Consider the following 23,889-nt stretch of genomic DNA (forward strand, 5'->3'; position numbering starts at 1 on the left):
TTCCTCATTGAAAATTCGAAATTTTCTAAATGGTACCGTTCAATTAATGATGTGAAATTTCAACGTTAAGATGTAAAAATTAATTCCCCACAAACTTTCGGAGTATTTTGTGGCATGTTTATTAATTTATTCAAAAGAAGATATAAAGTTTGTATAACAAAAATAGTGTTTGCTAGTGTAGTCAAACTCGTTTTAAATACAACTCTCTGTAATTATCATCATAATTTAAATAGCAAAAAATTCGAAGCATCGTTGATATGAAAGAAAACGGATCCTGTTTTCAAAATCAATTAACTCCTGATTGTTGACAGGATGCAGATAAATATATATATATATATATATATATATATATATATATATATATATATATACATATATATATATATATATATATATATATATATATATATGTGTGTGTGTGTGTGTGTGTGTGTGTGAAATTCCACTTTTTATAACTTTTATTTCTAGTTATTTCCAGTTTTATGTTCATTGATTCAGTTTAAATTGGAATATGTTGAGTTTTAACAACACTGGCCACTGGTTTCTTTTATACAATAAACGACGACATTTTCGCTATTAATTACAAAATTTTCGTTCGTACTGAATGCGCTCCACTTTCCTACACAACATCGAAAAAGCGCCAAAAATAAATTAACAGTAATTTAGCTATAATACAAGTTATATCACAAATTTTTTCGTCACCTTTACACATGTATGGTATCTTCGTCTTCCGAAGGGGATCTTCTTCCCGCCGTACCGGGCGAACCTGGATCCAGAGGTGTGTCAGGACTCGGTGATCTGGGAGAAGGACCCTCCGGCGTAGGACTCGAATAATAACTACTAAGTGTACTCAGAGAACTACTAGCCGCCAACGAACCTGAAACAAAAATTAACACTGAAGTAAAACGAAAAACAAATGTTCCATTGTAGAATTCTATAGTTAATCGTTTTATTTATATTATAGAGAACTTCAGATCGATTTAATTTGATGTCTTTGAGATCAAAAAAAGCAACAACTTTGAACAAAGTCATGCTTCGGATTGAAATGGAAGCAACCATTATTAACTAACTTTAATCAACCATCCAACAACCTTTACATAGGAAAAATTAGCAAATCATGTTTTGGGTCGCCCAAAATCTGTCCATGCTTCAACAGCACCATAAACAACCCTTCTATGATCGCTGGAAACGAAAAAAATGTCTTTTACGATGATTCAAAGCAAAAGGCAATGGCTACTTCCAAGTTAATCACCAAGGAGTGCTGGGAAGGTTCTTGGTCCATCATCGATTTTTATCGTACATAACTCTAGGTGTCCGTTTTAAAATCAATATATTCTGGTGTTTAATTGGACTTACCTATGTGAGCACTGGGTCCGGGTATGCCTAAGCCCATACTTGGAGGATACAGCCGATAGGGTAGAGGTTTTTGTAAGGTTGCGGCCGCCGCCGCAGCAGCTTGTCTATAGTAAAGGTCCGCTGCACTAGGTGCAGCGGTAGGACCTGCCGTTTGAGGTGGATACCAACAACCGTAAGCCGGGGCTCCGTATAACCTTTGAAAGGCCGCGTAATTCCCGGCTTCAGCTAGAAGTTCCAATCCGACGGCTGTTTGACGTTTCCATTTCGTTCTGTAACAAACAAAAATGCTTTACAATAATCAAATTTTGATTTTAAAAGTGAGACATGTTGAAATACTTGTAAAAATTGGTGAAGAAGTTCTACAGAGGCAACTAAGAGGGTAAGATTGTTTGTTTTAATTCAATTATTCACTTGCTTTTATAATTTTCACGTTAAAAAATGATTTAATTTTACCCTATTTGACAAATATCTTCTATGCAAAAGCTTCTACAATCTTTTGCACAATAAGCAGTTGCCATAATCTGGTCAAAACACAAAATTTCCTTACGTTTCCTTCCAGAACTGTGTTGATCTAGATCTAACACATTTTTTTTTCATTATTTTGGCGGTTAGAGTATTTCCAGAAATACAAATACGTGCTGTAAATGACCTCGAGAAGATACATGATCCAATACGAACATTTTTTGTGTCTTTCGAAATACAATTCTGAATTTATTTCCTCGCCTTTATGAAAATGATTCGTCGTCGATAATGATTTTCGTACCGAAATTCGTTGTTCCATTTGAGTGCCGATTCTTACCTTTTTTGGACTACATTCTGTTCCTTTAGAATTTGGAATTGTTCGTCCAATTTTCGCAAACTGACCTCCAATTTTTCGTGAGACGCTCCAACCAAAGCTTCTCTTTTCTTTTTTGCCTTTTCTGCTTGATCCTGATATCGTAAATCGTTTGATATTTATTGGTACTAGGTTTCAATGATTGTTATTGGCTCAATGGGTGAATTGGTGATCTCTTTTTGAAAATGGAAATTATCCCACACGCATTCCAAAAAACCGACGCAGATGGAACGATCTTTGTCTTCTTTGGAGCCGATTCTCCTTTTTCAATTCGTTGTTTTGATTGTTCTTTTGCTTCAGGAGTGGAGTTATGGACCCACGTTATAAAACTGTGCAAAAGTTCTTCTTCACTTCACTGCCTAACAAATACAACTATAGCCATCTCTAGGTCAAGCCAGGTATTTCTGGAATCATCCTCGTAAACATTGCTGACGAGGCATTGAATGAACTTTGACAGTTGACATGTGGGCCAACTTCTAGAAACCAAATTATCGAAGTTTTGATTAACTCGAAAAATTGAATTTAGAAATAAATGTTCGAAAAATTCGGAAGTAGAATCGGAAAAAAAAAGAAAAACTAGCAACTTTTTTGTTTATTAACGTTAAATGTGGTTTAGTAGATAAAAAAGAAGAAAATATTATTTCCCGCCAAATGATTTCTAAGGATACCGCGTATTATTTAGAAAGGTGGGAATCGGCGTGGAAAATGACAGTCATGCAATAATAGGATGGGCGTATTTGTTTGCTTTGTACTTCGCCGAGTAGTTGACCTGAGCCAAGGGCTTATTAACTATACTAAATTCTACGGGGGTAAAAATATTATTATACCAGACAAACCAAGACACTATATTCGATCGAAAATACTTTTTCATTTGAGGAAAAATTTGTAGAAAATTGGAATAAAATTATTCAACATAGATTAACTAAGACAAGAAGAAAAAGTATCATAGTATACATATTTCAGGGGCGGTCAAAATACAATAACACGAAATTCGCTTTTTGTAAGAGTAATTTTGAGATTAGGAAAAAATCACAAGGTAATTTTTTTGTAGGAAATTTTTTGAACTACATTTTGGAACCCTTCACTTTTTTCTAAATTCGCCATAGATTTCGAGTTATTGGCAAAATTCGAAATTTTGAAAATTTAAACAAAAATATATAACTTATCGGCCAAAATTTTGATGTTAACTTCTACTGTATCGATCCTAAATCCAGAAAATCAGCGACATAACTAATTTTCGTAGGTTTTGGTTCTAATTAGACTATATTCACTGGACTATAACACCAGCAGCAGAAAGCATCAAGATAAGAATCTGCACACGCCTCTGGACGCTGTTAGACGAAACTTTTGTACATTTTGACCCCCTTTCTTCCAGATCTATAGACAACTTATCTTAGTAGTGGACGGAGCTTCCATTTGATCTTCACACCAGGTACGAATTACGTTCTTCGTATCCAAAAAACTTTTCTCCGGTGGATATTCATTCCTAAGTGTACGAGTGTACAAATGGTGCATAATTGGATTGAGTATAGTCCAGATTTGGCTCCTAGTGATTACCTTCTCTTTCCCGAATTAGACTTAAGAATGACGAAGAGTTAAGAAGAGGATTGAAGCTATTTTATTGACGAGAAGGCAGACTTCTAGATTTCTACTACTCAGATATAAATAAAATGGAAAACTGCATACAAAAATGCATTGATTTAAACGGCGATTATGTCGAAAGATGGAAAAAAAGCTGAGATTTTCCAAACATGTATTATTCAATTGCAGTAAACGCGTTACTTATTGTGAAAATTCGTTTTTGATAGCGAGCCAGTGAGAGAAAAAATTAAGAATTTTGACTTCTTATAATTTTAAATTAAAATGAAATTAAATAAATACCGTGTTCATACGAAGTTTCCTTGGTTATTAAAACATACAGGTTTCTAGTTTAATTTACAAGGAAGTTATAGGGGGTCGAAAATGTCCTAAATTGCTTCGAGAAAAAAAAAATGAGCCGATTTTATATTCGGTAATATAAAAAATAAAAAATTTAGTGAGTTTTATGTACGCTTTTTATCAATTTTTGTGTCTTGTGATACGACCGGTATTATGGTGGTATCTACATTGTTGTCAGATATTTCCTTTTTCCTATTCTCTATACCTAAATGCCATAATTTCGAAATTAAATCTATTTTCCAATACATTTTGCAACACCCCTAACTGGTCATTTCTGTAGTAATCCTGTTTTTTTTTGGGTACGGGATCAACGCATCCAACGAGGATGGTTACGTGACCAGCATCTACACAATTATGTCGATTTATGTTTCCGTTAATACAAAAATCGTTTTGGTCTTTAAACTCTTCAAAATCGTAATCTGACAAATCTTCAACCGACTTTACTTTGTATATATGGAATTTATTATAACGTAAAATGTTTTTTCATTGCGGATTTTCGCGAAATATCAAATTCCCTGGATATTTCTTCAATATTTAAGTCTTCTAACAGAACACAAACATCTAAAAATTTTTTACTAATTTATTGAGAGTAGATTGTGTTATATGTTTTCGGTTAGGATATAAATTATTAAATTACACGATCCATTGTGACTTTCGATAAACGTCAAGTCGTTTCCGAGATAAAATTGAAAGAAAATAATGTTAATGGTAACGGCGAAATAAATTTTAATAATCATCTCCGCGGCGATAAAACGTTAAATTCGTATTACTATAAATACATCGAGTTGGCGTGATTTAAAGTAGTTCTAACGTTAACCGCAACGTGGCGCAATTGGAAGCCGCCGCCGGAAGTGTTTAAGAGGCCCTTATCTACACTAAGTAATGTACGTTAAACTGCCCCTAAGTGCTGGCAAATTGTTCTAAGAATATCAACGATACCATGCAATCCTTAATGTATTCAAATCAATAAGTTATCGTGTTTTAACCAAGAAAATTATTTCGAAAACTTTAATTCGAATTTATTTTTCGAAGAACAATAATAAAATTTATTACCTAAATCTAAAAACTCGTATCCGGTTCGGATATTTAACAGTGGCGTGTATTTAGAAACAATTAAAATGTAATTATGTATAACAAACTTTTCCTTTTGATATTCTTCTTCTTCTTGAGAACGATCATTGTTTGAAATCATTTAGTCACCTAATCGTAGTGGAAAAAGTGCTGACACACCATCAGGGCGCCGGTTAACAATTAAATGTTCCAACTACCGAGCCGCCCCTGTCTGTTGGTAATACGCCGGGCTCTGGGAAGAAAATTACTACCTAGATCTACTCGTTATTGTCTCGTGTTAATCACCGACAGATTAAAGACGCCGATAGATCAATTTGTAGGTTGTTTGATTTGGAAGCGGCCAAAGGGCGGATTCTTTTCCAAATTAGGAAATCGTTTCAACGAGATTTTTTATCAAACGCCTACCTTTTAATTGATTAGTAGTTTGAGATAAACTTACCGCTTCTTACATATATTAACCACAAATATATTTAGTAGAAATAGTTAATTTTTTCATAACAGTAACTCTATTCCTAGTTTTAACATAACAACACCCAAAAAATTGATTTCATTTATCAATTTAATCTTCATCTAGACCAAAACAATCATTCCAACGCTTCGCTAACTTCAGCAATTGATTCTTTTAAATTTTTTAAAGATCGGTTAATAGCGAGTAGTCCTTGGGAGTCAAATCTGGATTATTAGGTGGATAAGGAAGCAATTAGAAGTGTAATTCGTTCAATTTAATCATCGTTGTCATCGATTTTTGCATCACCTCAGTGAAACAGTGGTTTTGAGTCCGTTTTTTTTATTTTTGCATTCAAATGATCCAACAACTCTATATAGTATTCGCTGTTGATTAATTCTCAATTTTGAAGATAGTAAATGAACAATATTCGATATGCATCCCAAAATACTCAAGCCATAACCTTCCAAGCATTGTTTTGTTGTCTTTGGACACTTCGGACGTCGTTCAACGACTGCAGTCCATTCAGATGATGATCGTTTTGATTCCAGAGTGAAGTGATGGATCTATTATCACACATCGACTCAAAAAATTTGATTTATTACGTGAAACACTGTTGTGAATCATCGACACGTTGTTTTTGGTCGACGCTGCATCCACTTCATAAAAAGCTTTCTCATGGTCAAATATTCATGCATAATTGTGAACTTATATCATTATGGAGTCAGCTATATCACGTAATTTCGATTAGATATAACCAATTTGAGGACCTTTGTGGTGTCTTCTGCGGTAGCAATCTCAATTGGACGACCAGAACGTTCATCATCATCAGCGTCTGTACCACCACGTTTAAAGTCAGCGAAACATTAACAAATGGAAGGGTTTTTACTCACCTCTATTTATAATTATTTGAGAAACCAATTCGGATATGAATTTAATATATTTCGATAATTATTCTGTTATAGAATCAGTTTTTTCTGAAATTAGCAAGCGTTCAACTTTGACAGTTCTGGAAAATTTTAGCGCTAAAAAAGCGAGTTTGGACGCGATAAAAACCGTTGTGTCCTTGGTGTCCTTCCTTCTAGCGTTTATGTCGATGATGCAGTTAAAAAAATTGACAAAGTCAATCAAGACAAAAACTACTGCAGCGTGGATTTGATAAGAGCCCAACTTTTCGTAACTTTAATTCGAGATGAGGTTTTTGATAATTCTGAACAAGATAAGGCTCGATAAATGCTGCACGTAGCCAAAAAAATCAGTTAAAAAAGTAGTGGTTGATGAAGAATTAAATATTGCACTTAATACAGTTTTTATTTTTGTTGAACTGTTAATTTTTTGTGTTTATAAAATTGATTTCTGTCGCCTGCTACGATTCGATCGAGTTTCCAAAAAGTCCTTCGATAAACAAATTCCCTATTCCGGGAAATAAGAAGATTTTAACTTTTCCTACAGTTTTGTAAACATTTTTATGAAAAATATGCTATTTTGAGACCAAGAAACGCAACCAGCATTTACTACTTCCTATCTTATAGAAATTGAAAATATTTTTATAATTTCTTTATTACATTTGTAGAATCTTCGACATATAACCAATAATTTACATTTGACATTTTCATTTTTGAGATATCGACCCTCAACTTTCGATTTTGGCTTTGAAAAAGTGAAAATCCATTGAAGCAAATGATTTTCTTTATACTGAACTGTTTATTAGTAGTTTGGGAATAAATTAGTTTAATCATTTACAATAAAATGTTTACGAGTACCTACGGTATACGAGATCAATTTGACAACGTTTATTATGATGCTGAATATATTACTCAACGTATTTTACGATATGTTAAAAGGGTAATTATAACCGTAATTACAGGTTGTATTATGTAACGAGAATTTATAGATGTTGTATGCAAATGTTTGATAATATTCGTAGCCGGAAAATTCCAATCGGGGTGCGTAGTTTTTTATCATCATTGAAAAATAAATGAAATTAACGTATTTATCGAACGATTTTTCAAATTAAAATATTTTACAGTTGACTAACTCTCCGCATTATTCGTGATTACCGAAGAAATTAATCGATCATAAAAACGATCTCTCTCTTCATCTTACCTCGAATCGATTCGGATTTTTTTGCGGTCGATCGACGGCAAGGTAAAACTGATTAAAAGGCGTTTACCTACATACCCTTATACTAAATAATATTACTCGTTCTTCTTTTTTATCGAGTTTAAATACTGAGCAAATGTTTATTCAGTGATGTAAACAAAAAAAAAAAAGATTTACCGGAACTAATTTAGTCAACAGCTTTTAAGAAACCATGAGAATAATCCTTTGTTGTTATTTACAATGGAGAAACAGTGGCGGAGATGACAAAAATTAAATTCAATATAACATCGCGAGAAATTAAAAAACACTATTGAATTCTAATTAATTATAACTGATATGGTTATGTGGTTACATCATTGTCTTACATACAGGTCTAAAAACGAGGATGGGTTTTAAATTACCTCATTCTGTAGCCGCCAGGTCGGAGTTGCAATCCAGAGTTATCTCTGTAACTGTGTCCTATTCACGTCCATCTCTAGCATCTCCAGATAGCAGAGCCTCGCCGTGGCTATTTCAAATACTTACAATCTGGATAATATCGCTACTTAGTTTCCAGATCTGTATGTAAGATCGTGGTTTTGATATTTAAAATATTGAGAAAATTGGAGAAGAACTTATATTTATTATATTTATACGTCTATTTTCTAAATTACTTTGAGTACTACCATTTTTATCAACCTTCAACGTACTATGTTAGTTTTTCTGCTTAGATCGAATTAGACAATGAAATAATTTTTTTGAATATTTTACAATGTCATGTATTAGGTATACTTATTTTCAATTGACGTTTCGAAGTCTTTATATATCTTTCAAAAATTATTTAAAAAAACTGATTTTGAAACATACGAGACCTAAAATCAAGAACATTTAGAAACATATCAAAAGGTCTTAAGAAATAAGAAATTCACTATATTTTATACACTAAACTATTCACTAAGTCTTATACACTTAACTAAACTATTCAATATCTTAATGTTTCTAAATCTTGTTGATTTTAGGTCTCTTCTGTTTTAAAATCAAGAACATTTAGAAACTAAAACATGTCAAAAGGTCTTAAGAATTAAGAAATTAACGAAATTCACTTTGTTTTATACACTAAACTATTCACTAAGTCTTATACACTTAACTAAACTATTCACTATTTAATGTTTCTAAATCTTATTAAAAAAAACTAATTTTAAAACAGATTAGACCCAAAATGAACAAGATTTAGAAAGATAAACTTATTTACAATTTAATACACGTTAATACAAGTATCTAGTTTGGTCTATATCCTGTAATTTTTTCATTTCCTGTTTTGTTTTAGTGTGTCCTCACCATATTTTTGATTTAATTGTGTTTACTATATCAAATTATTCCCAAATTCCACTTTCTTGAATTTTCCTAATCATTCTCCTCTCGTATATCGTCCAAATTTATTAATGTGATCGTTTCCGCAACGTAAGTAACTCCTGGTTTTGTCCCAGTCCCGCAGACTTTAATCTAGGTTCTCAAAGATGTAAAATGAGGTCAATTTACAGTCTTTTTACACAATATTTTAAATGCTTTACTCTGTCTCTATATTCGAGTTAAATCATCAGCATTCGTTTTGATTTATTAATGATTCCCTGTAATGTTGAACATTAAAACTGAAAGTCTATTACTCCAGCAATATAAACATTGAGAGCTTAACCACTAAACATTCTTCGAAATCACTATATAATTTATTAACTCGCTCGTTCGCAATTGCACTTGATCTAGTCATCTTCTTTAACAGTTTCATAGTTATTTTCATCTTTCTTTCACAGTAAGTTACTTGTCGTCTTGACTCTAACTTATCACTCCACCAAGAGAGATATTTCTTGATATTTTTACCAGCTTATCGTTTAATTTCATCTACGTCACTTGACTTTCCCATATTTTCTTTCTAGATTCTGTAAGATCGGACCGATAATTTTGATTTCTGTAGTTTCCATTATCTCGTTTTTGATCTGATAGTCGTTTTGTAAATCTTTAATTTTTCTTTTAATATTATTTGTTTGTTTCCGAATACATCCCGCGATCTTATTTGATCTATCTACTTGTCTTCTACGTCTCCATAACTGGTTATGTCAATTCCAAGAAAATTTCATTTATTTCTTTGTTTCATTAACGGATCTTCCGATGCCATGGCCATAGCACAGGATTTTTTATTTCATTATCATCAATTCTGTAGCTACAACATGATTTCATTTATTGATTAGCCAATTCCATAGACAATTCCTTGGAATCCGTGGGTTGTCTATGGTTCAAATATTTAGATGTTTGATTGAGGTTTGATACTAGTTCAAGTGGTTAATGGATAGTTTAAATATTATTTTTCAATGTATTTTTAAGAAAATATTGTTTTGTTTAGGATTTTCCTTGTCTGTTAATTTTTACTGAATTTATATTAAAATTTTTCGGTACGCCAGAGAAGGCGAACTTGAAGTTTACAAGCAAGAAGTCGATTTATTTAAAATATCAGTTATTCAAATAAAACGCCACATCATTTTTCAAGTTTCACGGTAACTTAATATTTTGTATAAAACGTTAACCGAGGATAATAGACTATGAAAGGAACACATTTCAAAATATGTACTTAAAAATATTCAATGTGTATCGATCCTTCGGTAAATTTTCATGAATATCTCGATTATTACATAGAACCGTGTTGTTTCTAACAATCGCTTATTTTCCGAATAGGAATAAATCTCCATTCAGTATGAGAACAAAGTAGGAAATTACCTAGTATTTACCATACGATTCAAAAGCCGCCTCTAACTACAAATTTTAGTAAACGTAGAAACGCAGATATAATCTCCATATTTCGTGATCGAAACTTTGTTGTATTTACACCACATACAGTGCAGTAGACAATTTCCATCGAATATTCCTGTTTTCTCCTCCACCCTTCTTTTAATTTACCATTCAATCACCAATTACACTTCTCATGATGTTAAAGAGCGCTTCTTAAACATTTATTTTGACATCTCACAGTTATAATAATCAAAAAAGTTGATATTATTTAATCTTCATATTCAGACCTCTAAAGTCTATTGTTCATTCTGCTCTAACCAGATCTAATGAACTCCATGATGGTTTCAAGAACTTTTGAAAATCTTTCTTCAAGTACGTTTCTCTACTACAAAAAGATTTCGTTCCAATTAAATGTGTTAGCTCCTTTTCTAGATAGTATATCATATTCAGACCTCTAAAGTCTATTATTAATTGTGCTCTAACCATCTAAAGCTCGACCTCCAGGTCTAATGAACTCCATGATGGTTTTAAGATCTTTTGAAAATCTTTCTTCAAGTACGTTTCTCTACTACAAAAAGATTTCGTTCCAATAAAAGGTTTTAGCTCCTTTTCTAGATAGTATATCATATTCAGACCTCTAAAGTCTATTATTCATTCTGCTCTAACCATCTAAAGCTCGACCTCCAGGTCTAATGAACTCCATGATGGTTTTAAGATATTTTGTAAATCTTTCTTTAAGTACGTTTCTCTCTTACAAAAAGATTTCGTATCAATAAAAGGTTTTAGCTCCTTTTCTGGATAGTATATCATATTCAGACCTCTAAAGTCTATTATTCATTCTGCTCTAACCATCTAAAGCTCGACCTCCAGGTCTAATGAACTTCATGATGGTATTAAGATCTTTTCAAAATCTTTCTTCAAGTACGTTTCTCTACTACAAAAAGATTTCATTCCAATTAAATGTTTTAGCTTCTTTTCTATATAGTATATCATATTCAGACCTCTAAAGTCTATTATTCATTGTGCTCTAACCATCTAAAGCTCGACCTCCAGGTCTAATGAACCCCTTGATGGTTTTAAAATCTTCAGAAAATCTTTCTTTAAGTACGTTTTTCTACTACAAAAAGATTTCGTACCAATAAAAGGTTTTAACTCCTTTTCTGGATAGTATATCGATTTCCCTTAATTCTTCAAGGATTTCCCGTTCCTCAGTCATTCAGTATTCCCAGATTAATGTTCTATCAGTGATCCAAAAGCTTAAAGCTCAAGTAGCAACCAGACTGTTAGATCAGAATGATAAATCGTTTCGAAATTCAATTCCAAACATGTATATAACACCACCAGTTGTCAGCAACTCTGGATGTAGTTTTTGTACCGTCTTTGTATCTTTTGGTGGTATTCTACGTTACATTCGAAGTAGTAGACCCTTAACATTAGAAGGAATATTTACTTGATCTATCATTACCTACAACTCCTAAGGAAAGCATTATTCAATTTATGTATCATCAGATTTAAAGGTGTAAGATCTATAATGTTCTAGGTAGACACATTCCCATAGCTCCAATGGTGCATACATAGACAAGAGTTTGTTCTTTCTATAGGTGTTAGTTTGACCCACTTTGGTGTAACAGATTATCGGTCATAATGTAAATCCAGTTGCTTCAACTCTAAATTGAATCTTCATGACCAAGTATGAGTTTATTGATTATAAATTTAAAAGGAACGAAGCTGGTATGGAAAGAAGGGAATTGAGTAAATCTGGAAAGATTATAAGACATAGATTAAAGCATCTATGGAAAGAAAGCGAAGATTTAGAAGCTACAGGAGGATCCAGAACGAAGATGAAAAAGGAACAGATAGATATTTGTGGTTAGAAGACGTACAAGAAGATCTGTGTAGAATGGAAATCAAGTGGATTTGATAGAATAGATTAAATTTTGTACTTACTTCTCCGCCATTGTACACACACCATTTTCTTTATGCGATGAAAAGATAAAATCTCCATATTTCGTGATCGAAACATTACTCTTATTCCCATTCTTGTTAAAACAAATGTATGATTTAACTCGGCGTTTTTACCGTATTGAATGCATGTTTTCATTGGTACTTTTGAATTCCACGCAATTCCCTGGCAATTACCACTAATTTCTACTTAAACTCAACGTTTATTTGTCATGTATCGGTCACGTCTTTTCCATCACGTGAATGATGGATGGAGTAAGAACCAATAGAAGAAGTTCGACCATCTTTTTAGAACTGAGTTAAATTTTTTTTGTCTAGTTTATGTCCGTGACAAATCTTGATGGTTGCGAAGCAAAAATACTAGCGACGAAATTTACATTTCGAATGGGAACTACGGCAAATCATTAAAATTTTTGATTTACGATCTTGCATTCAGTATAGAATAATTTATATATCTAGTGAAAGGCTAAAAGGGTGCACAATAGGGGTGCAAACAACGGTTCACCGCAAAGTGTATGTTTTAATGATTTTTTCTTCTCTTTCAACAGTGACGTATTCAATCGAATCGTAGTGAATAGTTTACAATTTTTAATGTCGAAAATTTTGTTTCATTGGAAATATTGAGTCCTAATTATTGTCCTAATTTGATCTGCCAAAGTCAGTCTTAGAGGTGGGCAAATGTTCAAAGTTTTGAATGATTATTATCATTATAACAAAACGAAAAAAATTGTATTTAAGGCCAAAGGTTGAAAAAATGTTATTTTCGCGATTTTCACGAAAACGGTGAGGTTTATCATAAACATACTGCAGACAAAAATTGTAGATCATGAAATTATCTACAAAAAATGTATGAATACTTCTTTTTCTACGAGCCACCGTTTCTGAGATATAAGGATTGAAAATTCCAAAATATGCAAGATGTGAAAAAAAAACGATATTGCTTAAAAAAATATTATCAGGTTTCTATCTTGTAAATTTTCACTAAGCCGAAAATAAATTAAATTGCTCAAAATATAGTTGGAAATAAAATTTGAAAGTTTCCCATGGATAGGAAAAATCTTATTAAATTTCCAAGTTCAAAAAAATGAGTTTTTCGTGATTTTCAGCAAAACGGTAAGTTTTATCGTAAAAATACCCAAGACAAAAGTTGTAGATCATGAAATTTTCTACAAAAAACGTATTCAATATTTTTTTCCTACGATCCACCGTTTCTGAGATATAAGGATTGAAAATTCCAAAATATGCAAGATGTGAAAAAAAAACGATATTGCTTAAAAAAATATTATCAGGTTGCAGGTTTCTATCTTGTAAATTTTCATTAAGCTGAAAATAAATTAAATTGCTCAAAATATAGTTGAAAATAAAATCTGAAACAACAACAGTAGATGCATTTGATTCCAACGACACTTTTAACGCAATTTACGTTACGACTGGGACGATTAAATTTCACTTTTTTCAATTTAAATCGATTTTATTTCTGTAATCTCTGCTAATTTCCATTATTTTGCAATAATATCAAAAAATACTTGATTACAACATAGAAATGGGAAAACAACTTTTTGAATCCTTATATCTCAGAAACGGTGGCTTGCAGGAAAAAAACTATTAATACGTTTTTTGTAGATAATTTTATGATCTACAATTTTTGTCTTAGGTATTTTTATGATAAAAGTCATCGTTTTGCTGAAAATCGCGAAAAACTCATTTTTTTTTTAACTTAGACATTGAATAATTTTTTTTATACACTGTAGTTATGGGGAACTTTCAAATTTGATTTTGAACAATTTTATTTATTTTCCGCTTGATGGGAATTTATGTAATTTGGAATGTCTAAATTGACCGTACAAAATAGGGTACAAAATTTAGATGGAATATTTACAGTATAACATGCAATCCGTTAATATTTTTTCAAGAATTATCGTTTTTTTCTCACATTTTCTTGCGTATTAATTGTAAGAAAGGAAATCAGAGAATTGTCCGTATTTGGGGTGTCGATTTGTTACGGTCACTCACCTTAGAGTTGTCAAGATTTCTGACAATGAAATAAAATGGAGCATAGACAAAACGTGGTATTAATTGCGTGTACCTGCTAAAACCACCCCGAAAAAAGAATCCCCCAATTAAAATAACGACCACCTTTCGGCGGATATTCAAAAAAAACCAGAGTGTTCTTTAAATCAGTCACTAAGACACTTTAAGTCGATGATCAGGCACTTTTCAGTAAAACCCATACTTTTTTTCGTATTATTGATTTAGGTAAATTAAAAACCACTTTTACAAAATTACCGTTTTTGAAACTAATACTCCATAGTGCTTAGTCATTATTCAAACGTGAAATTAGTTTAGAAAATTGGCTTTTGGCGTCATAGAGTAAATGCCGTCTAGGAAAAAATTTCACAGTTGTCGATACGGTTTGTTAGATGGATAAACGAAACGTTCATGCTTTTAAAAATACTTTTAATCCGTTTAGATTGCATTGTTTTTATTAGTAAAAAGTGTTTAATCTTCGATTCCAACTTGTACCGTTTCTAATACTTCATTGATCGAAAGGTAAATAATCTCGAACCGAATCAACTCAAAAAAAAAACAATCCGCCGGGCATCGAATCATCCCAATCTCTATGCGTCTTTCTTCGGCTCTATTCGTCTTAATAATCATATACGAGGTACCAAATAACTACTAAGACACTTGTCCGTTCTAACTTACTAAATTAAAAACCACCTGATTTAATGTATCTTCTTAAAGGGAAACGTTTTGAGATAATTTCTATAATATATTATATTATAATACATTAATACATAAATACATACATTAATTAACCTCTATTATCTTATTCTAACCATTAAAAAATGACATTTGAGACAGTGACATTTGTGACAGCCATGACAGATCTATCATAGACATCATAACCCACAGATAAATAAAGTAAACCATATTAAAACTAAAGAAATACTATTTCTTTACATATATATAAGAACGGCCTAACCAATTTGGATTAAAGTTGGCGAAGAGGTAGTTTACAATCAGGAAAAGAATATAAGATAGGATCAAAACGAAAAATTCATCAGTGAGCAACAATCTAGTTATTTATTTGTTAAAAATGACAAAGAGAAAAAATGAAGAAGAAGATCCGGTATGTCTAGCTGTCAGTCGGATGATCATGAACCATAGAACTTAATTTTACAACAAGATGGCGGATCAGTTTTGTTTGCTTTGCATGGTTACCAAATCTACTTTTGGGGTTCCATCAAAGATGAAAAATGAAGAAATAGGATTAGAAGAATTGCTGAAACTATTAGGCTCTGTAAAAACTCGACTATACACTTAATATACCTTCTAGGTAGAGATTTTTATTTGACATATCATTTGTGTATTTGAAAAAGGACAAAGTACCCCCTTATCAATATATAAATCCATTTGAAACGAAACGGAATTAATGATAAACATTCTTTATAATTGAAATTGTGGGTTCGAAGGACAATTCGAGACAAGATTTTAATTTGATTATAATAAATGCGTGTGGCAATACCATAAAAAATTACCTTTATTACCGTATTGTTAATATTCTATAGGGTGCATTCCACTCCGATACATCCAACTAGTATTACAACTAATTTCGTCTGGTTATTTGTCAATTCGAAAAGATTTATTATGAGAATATTGTGCGATACGGTTCAACGAGTTACCTCCACTTCAACTAATTCGCTCTAATAACATTTTTAACATGAAAGATTTATCAGGACAGGAATTAGGATCATGAAGGATCGTCTCAATTATTAGTTACCTTAAATTCAAAACTTCTATGGACTGCGTCATATTAAAAAGAGCAAAAGAGAAGAACTTGATGATTGAAATGAAAAAAATTGAGGATATGTTGAAAAAATTCTTTATATTAATACGGGGGTCGTTTTTTTTACAACCTCCGATCGCTCTAACTTTAGATATATCAATTTCCACAGAAAATTATCAAACAACTCTGGTTTTTATGCTTCCTGCGTGTACAAATTAAACAATCTAAACTCGAGTATGAACTGCATCCAGGTTCAGTGATTTATATGTCCAAAAAATCCTCTTATACATTTTTTTATTGGATGAAATCCCGTTTCTTATTTTGAGGATCTGAAGGGCAAAGGGAAAGGCATAATAAGTACTGTTCATGTCTCTCAGACCACTATGACCATTACTCCGAACACCTAGCAGGGATTACCAAGAATCTCCAATAAGAAAATGCTTTATAAGCGGATACTTAAGCCTTTATGACTTTGAAACAAGCACCGAAGAATTGGAATTAAGCATCGAGCCGAGAGATACCATCATCATGTTGAAGTCGAGCTTCTTGACAAAATTTTGAGATAGTTTAGTGTAAAAACAGAGCTTGCGTGTACATGTTTTAAGTTTTAGTGCAAACCAGTCTACAGAATATTCAGTACGCTGATAAGTTTAGCTTAGTTTTAAGTTTTCACATCTAGATTAAGTAAGAATTGAATTGGTTATCGGTCAATATTCAATAGATTGTTATATATTCATATAAATCATCTGTATGTAATGTATTTTGTTATTTATTTAGTTCATATTAGGTAAAGAGCAATTATTTTATTAATCCTTTTAAGGATTATTCATAACAAAACCACAATAAACTCGTAAAATACACTTATAATTAACTATCGACCGTTACGATGCATTTCCTTGGTTATTCCATAAACAGATATTTTTATAAACCAACAATGCGGTAAATTACGAAATAACTGCAACTATTTATTAAATATATAATTTTCTGTTTAGAATTACTCCCCCCAATTGATATGACTGCTCATAAAATAAGGACATTAGCTATTTATTCACTCGTCACGAAAAGGGTCAATGTCTAACATTTTACAATTTTTAAACTAATTCGTTTTCTATATCTCTTAATTTATTAAAGGAATTTTTGCATTAGGTCATTAACAGTTTTTTAAAATCGGAAATTACTAACAGAAAACCTCAAAACTGAAGATGAGGTAGCTCGCTGTTAAATTCTTTACCCCTACAACTTTACGAACAAAAATTACTCGGACAGGATCAGATCAGAGCTATATGGTGGGTGTTCAAACTCTGTGAACTCGCCTTGGACAACGAACCATTGCGAGCTGGAGCATTGTCGTGAAGCAATAACTGATTTTGAAACGCCTTCCTTAAAGGCTATCCTCGCAGTTCCAAAATAATGTTACCATCACTTTTTTGATGTCAATCGTGACCTTTACTTTGTTTAACGCGATGCTATTCCATGAAATTTCTTTTAGATGTCGGATCATAATAAAAGATCTGATTACATTCTCTAGGTCCTCGTGACAAGGCTCAAAACATTCTATTCGACGCCGATTTTTGTCATATTCATGCCGTTCATCCAGGATCCTTACAACAGTTGTTTTAGATATACTAATCAGCGTTCCTGCCACAGGACCTCCAGCACATGGGTAACTCCTAGTGATTCTAGTCCCTAACGAAACAATTTATTGTGGAAAGCATTTATTTTTCATTCGTATCAGTGTTAATCATTCTTTAGTCAAATTTTATAATATCACAACCCAAATCGATATATTTTTCAAAATAACTTGTCTGAGCGGTAGTTCGAGCTTTATTATAATAAAATAGATCGTTGAAACTTCGTGTCAAGCTTGTACTACGAGGGTGAATCAAATATAAACGAGACTTTTGGACCTGCGCGCGCAATAGTGATGGAAGAACGTTCCGCTGTTATTGGCTGTTAGGTTGATTTGTCAGGAGTGGGGGAAGCACGTGACTCATCATCATAGACTCGCTCTGTGTCCATCGTTACGATGTCCGAGCAGGAGGTACCTCCCTCTATTGCGCAACGTATTGTTATAAAGTTTTTAGTTGCAGAAGGTGTAAAACCGGCCGAAATCTTGAGAAGATTGACTGCACAGTTCGGGGAAAAGAGTGTTTGCTTGGCATAAATAGTTTGTGGAGGGCCGTGAACGTGTTGAAAATGAGAGCCATGACCGCAGACCCCGCACCAGCATTACAGCAGGCAACATCGACAGTGTTCGTCAACTTGTTGAAGGTGATAGGCGTCTAACAACTTCGGATATTGCAATTGCGATATGCAAGACTTGCATATCGCCGCAAAAGACGACACCTTCCAATGAGAAAAGTGATTCTCCTCCATGACAATGCTCGCCCCCATACGGCAGCCCTGACAGTACAAAAATTGGAGCAACTGGGTTGGGAGATACTGGAACACCCTCCATACAGTCCAGACCTGTCTCCCTGCGACTTCCATGTCTTTGGTCCTCTCAAGGAAGCTTTGGGAGGGCAAAAATTCCACAGCGATAATGAGGTTGAAGCATATGTGCGCAATTGGCTACAAACACGACCTGACTCTTTTTACCTGGAAGGAATTAAAAAATTACCTATACGCTGGGAAAAATGTGTTTCTAAATCAGGAGATTATGTAGAAAAATAAACTATGATTGTTTGTGCGTTTAAAATCAAAATAAATATTTTAAAAAATAAGTCTTGTTTATATTTGATTCACCCTCGTACACAACGCGCCCAACGGTTAGCCTCAACATTCACTTTTCAAAGGTGGTTGAGCATTGGACAAAGACTGGATGTGGTGATGTAACACAATGAGTCCAAGATTTGTCCCAAAATTCACTTTAAAATGTTGGTTGAGCATTGGACAAAGACTGGATGTAGTGATGTAATACAATGAGTCCAAGATTTGTCCCAAAATTCACTTTAAAATGTTGGTTGAGTATTGGACAAAGACTGGATGTAGTGATGTAACACAATAAGTCCAAGATTTGTACCAATATTTACTTTAAAATGTTGGTTGAGCATTGGACAAAGACTGGAAGTAGTGATGTAACACGATGAGTCCAAGATTTGCCACAAAATTCTCTTTAAAATGTTGGTTGAGCATTGGACAAAGACCGGATGTAGTGATGTAACACGATAAGTCCAAGATTTGTCCCAAAATTTACTTTAAAATGTTGGATGAGCATTGGACAAAGACTGGATGTAGTGATGTAACACACTGAGTCCAAGATTTGTCCCAAAATTTACTTTAAAATGTTGGTTGAGCATTGGACAAAGACTGGATGTAGTGATGTAATACAATGAGTCCAAGATTTGTCCCAAAATTCACTTTAAAATGTTGGTTGAGTATTGGACAAAGACTGGATGTAGTGATGTAACACAATAAGTCCAAGATTTGTACCAATATTTACTTTAAAATGTTGGTTGAGCATTGGACAAAGACTGGAAGTAGTGATGTAACACGATGAGTCCAAGATTTGCCACAAAATTCTCTTTAAAATGTTGGTTGAGCATTGGACAAAGACCGGATGTAGTGATGTAACACGATAAGTCCAAGATTTGTCCCAAAATTTACTTTAAAATGTTGGATGAGCATTGGACAAAGACTGGATGTAGTGATGTAACACACTGAGTCCAAGATTTGTCCCAAAATTCACTTTAAAATGTTGGTTGAGTATTGGACAAAGACTGGATGTAGTGATGTAACACGATGAGTCCAAGATTTGCCACAAAATTCACTTTAAAATGTTGGTTGAGCATTGGACAAAGACCGGATGTAGTGATGTAACACGATAAGTCCAAGATTTGTCCCAAAATTTACTTTAAAATGTTGGATGAGCATTGGACAAAGACTGGATGTAGTGATGTAACACACTGAGTCCAAGATTTGTCCCAAAATTCACTTTAAAATGTTGGTTGAGTATTGGACAAAGACTGGATGTAGTGATGTAACACGATGAGTCCAAGATTTGCCACAAAATTCACTTTAAAATGTTGGTTGAGCATTGGACAAAGACCGGATGTAGTGATGTAACACGATGAGTCCAAGATTTGTCCCAAAATTCACTTTAAAATGTTGGTTGAGCATTGGACAAAGACCGGATGTAGTGATGTAACACGATAAGTCCAAGATTTGTCCCAAAATTTACTTTAAAATGTTGGATGAGCATTGGACAAAGACTGGATGTAGTGATGTAACACACTGAGTCCAAGATTTGTCCCAAAATTCACTTTAAAATGTTGGTTGAGTATTGGACAAAGACTGGATGTAGTGATGTAACACGATGAGTCCAAGATTTGCCACAAAATTCACTTTAAAATGTTGGTTGAGCATTGGACAAAGACCGGATGTAGTGATGTAACACGATGAGTCCAAGATTTGCCACAAAATTCACTTTAAAATGTTGGTTGAGCATTGGACAAAGACCGGATGTAGTGATGTAACACGATAAGTCCAAGATTTGTACCAATATTTACTTTAAAATGTTGGTTGAGCATTGGACAAAGACTGGAAGTAATGATGTAACACGATAAGTCCAAGATTTGTCCCAAAATTTACTTTAAAATGTTGGATGAGCATTGGACAAAGACTGGATGTAGTGATGTAACACACTGAGTCCAAGATTTGTCCCAAAATTCACTTTAAAATGTTGGTTGAGTATTGGACAAAGACTGGATGTAGTGATGTAACACGATGAGTCCAAGATTTGCCACAAAATTCACTTTAAAATGTTGGTTGAGCATTGGACAAAGACCGGATGTAGTGATGTAACACGATAAGTCCAAGATTTGTCCCAAAATTTACTTTAAAATGTTGGATGAGCATTGGACAAAGACTGGATGTAGTGATGTAACACACTGAGTCCAAGATTTGTCCCAAAATTCACTTTAAAATGTTGGTTGAGTATTGGACAAAGACTGGATGTAGTGATGTAACACGATGAGTCCAAGATTTGCCACAAAATTCACTTTAAAATGTTGGTTGAGCATTGGACAAAGACCGGATGTAGTGATGTAACACGATGAGTCCAAGATTTGTCCCAAAATTCACTTTAAAATGTTGGTTGAGCATTGGACAAAGACCGGATGTAGTGATGTAACACGATAAGTCCAAGATTTGTCCCAAAATTTACTTTAAAATGTTGGATGAGCATTGGACAAAGACTGGATGTAGTGATGTAACACACTGAGTCCAAGATTTGTCCCAAAATTCACTTTAAAATGTTGGTTGAGTATTGGACAAAGACTGGATGTAGTGATGTAACACGATGAGTCCAAGATTTGCCACAAAATTCACTTTAAAATGTTGGTTGAGCATTGGACAAAGACCGGATGTAGTGATGTAACACGATGAGTCCAAGATTTGCCACAAAATTCACTTTAAAATGTTGGTTGAGCATTGGACAAAGACCGGATGTAGTGATGTAACACGATAAGTCCAAGATTTGTACCAATATTTACTTTAAAATGTTGGTTGAGCATTGGACAAAGACTGGAAGTAGTGATGTAACACGATGAGTCCAAGATTTGCCACAAAATTCTCTTTAAAATGTTGGTTGAGCATTGGACAAAGACCGGATGTAGTGATGTAACACGATAAGTCCAAGATTTGTCCCAAAATTTACTTTAAAATGTTGGATGAGCATTGGACAAAGACTGGATGTAGTGATGTAACACACTGAGTCCAAGATTTGCCACAAAATTCACTTTAAAATGTTGGTTGAGCATTGGACAAAGACCGGATGTAGTGATGTAACACGATGAGTCCAAGATTTGCCACAAAATTCACTTTAAAATGTTGGTTGAGCATTGGACAAAGACCGGATGTAGTGATGTAACACGATAAGTCCAAGATTTGTACCAATATTTACTTTAAAATGTTGGTTGAGCATTGGACAAAGACTGGAAGTAGTGATGTAACACGATGAGTCCAAGATTTGCCACAAAATTCTCTTTAAAATGTTGGTTGAGCATTGGACAAAGACCGGATGTAGTGATGTAACACGATAAGTCCAAGATTTGTCCCAAAATTTACTTTAAAATGTTGGATGAGCATTGGACAAAGACTGGATGTAGTGATGTAACACACTGAGTCCAAGATTTGCCACAAAATTCACTTTAAAATGTTGGTTGAGCATTGGACAAAGACCGGATGTAGTGATGTAACACGATGAGTCCAAGATTTGCCACAAAATTCACTTTAAAATGTTGGTTGAGCATTGGACAAAGACCGGATGTAGTGATGTAACACGATGAGTCCAAGATTTGCCACAAAATTCACTTTAAAATGTTGGTTGAGCATTGGACAAAGACCGGATGTAGTGATGTAACACGATGAGTCCAAGATTTGCCACAAAATTCACTTTAAAATGTTGGTTGAGCATTGGACAAAGACCGGATGTAGTGATGTAACACGATGAGTCCAAGATTTGCCACAAAATTCACTTTAAAATGTTGGTTGAGCATTGGACAAAGACCGGATGTAGTGATGTAACACGAAAAGTCCAAGATTTGCACCAATATTTACTTTAAAATGTTGGTTGAGCATTGGACAAAGACTGGATGTAGTGTTGTAACACGATGAGTCCAAGATTTGCACCAAAATTCACTTTCAAATGTTGGTTGAGCATTGGACAAAGACTGGATGTAGTGATGTAACATGATGTTTCTTTTAACTGTGGTTTTTCGTGAAAAAACACATAGCATTTGGACGCAAGAGAACAAGAAGTGTGTGTAGTTGTACTACAAGTGTTGATTCCAATTTTGAGTATTCCTTGGACGCGGATCAAAAAAACCGACTTTCTATAGCGAACTTTGGAAACAAAACATTCATCGAATGACATACAACGACTATAAGATGCGTCCAATCCCACCAGGGTCCGATATTAGAAGCATTGGACATCGGCTTGAAACTTATTGAGACTTTTCACAGATGTGTGCATAGAAATTATATTTACTATGAACCAAAGAACTCATAGACCGCACTACGTATGTGATTTAGCATTATCTAGTTGTAAAATAACCTAACCAAACTGAGTTATAACGTTTTAAAGTTGAGTATATGACAAAATAAATAATCATATTATTAAAATACCCCTCGTATTTAATCCTATAGAAATATTTTGTAACACGTATCAAGCATATCTAGACTAAACTCGAATTGAATTTAGATGTAACATATAAAAATAATTTACTCCCTCTTGAACAAGAAATAAACTAGATTAAACTTAAAATTGTAGTTGTAGAGTAGGCGTTTGTAAAAAAAAACGTGTTTAATACACAAAGTCGTAGCGCAAACCAGTTAGTTGAAGAAACTGATTTCCTTAAGCCGAGTAATTTGTTTTATATAAGTCAACGTTGTATTTGCAATTCAAATTGATTCAATAATTAATTTGAACGGCTTCGACGTATTATTAAATATAAATCTGATCTTTAAAACGCTTCCATAACTATCATCCAACATTGTAGATGATTCTGAGTAGTCCAACTGATTATACTGTTAAGAAATGGTTAAAAAAAATTCAACCATCTATCACCATAAATTACAACGATGTGACGTTTATAAAAGATTGAAGAAATGTCAAATTATAATGCAACTGAC

At 33.4% G+C, this 23,889-nt stretch overlaps 1 protein-coding gene across 1 annotated transcript in view; it reads right to left on the reverse strand.

Moving 5' to 3' along the window:
• Window positions 1–391: 391 nt before the first annotated feature.
• Window positions 392–23,889, reverse strand: part of LOC130443011 (homeobox protein B-H1) — a 53,579-nt gene continuing 30,081 nt past the window's right edge. Inside the window, exons 3-4 of the mRNA XM_056777454.1 lie at window positions 1,357–1,625; window positions 392–877 (exon numbers count right to left, since the gene is read on the reverse strand). Of these exons, the coding sequence (XP_056633432.1) occupies window positions 705–877; window positions 1,357–1,625 (442 nt within the window). The 3' untranslated portion in view covers window positions 392–704. The remainder of the gene's footprint in view (window positions 878–1,356; window positions 1,626–23,889) is intronic.

This window comes from Diorhabda sublineata, chromosome 1 (genome assembly GCF_026230105.1).
Source record: "Diorhabda sublineata isolate icDioSubl1.1 chromosome 1, icDioSubl1.1, whole genome shotgun sequence".
Classification (NCBI taxonomy): domain Eukaryota; kingdom Metazoa; phylum Arthropoda; class Insecta; order Coleoptera; family Chrysomelidae; genus Diorhabda; species Diorhabda sublineata.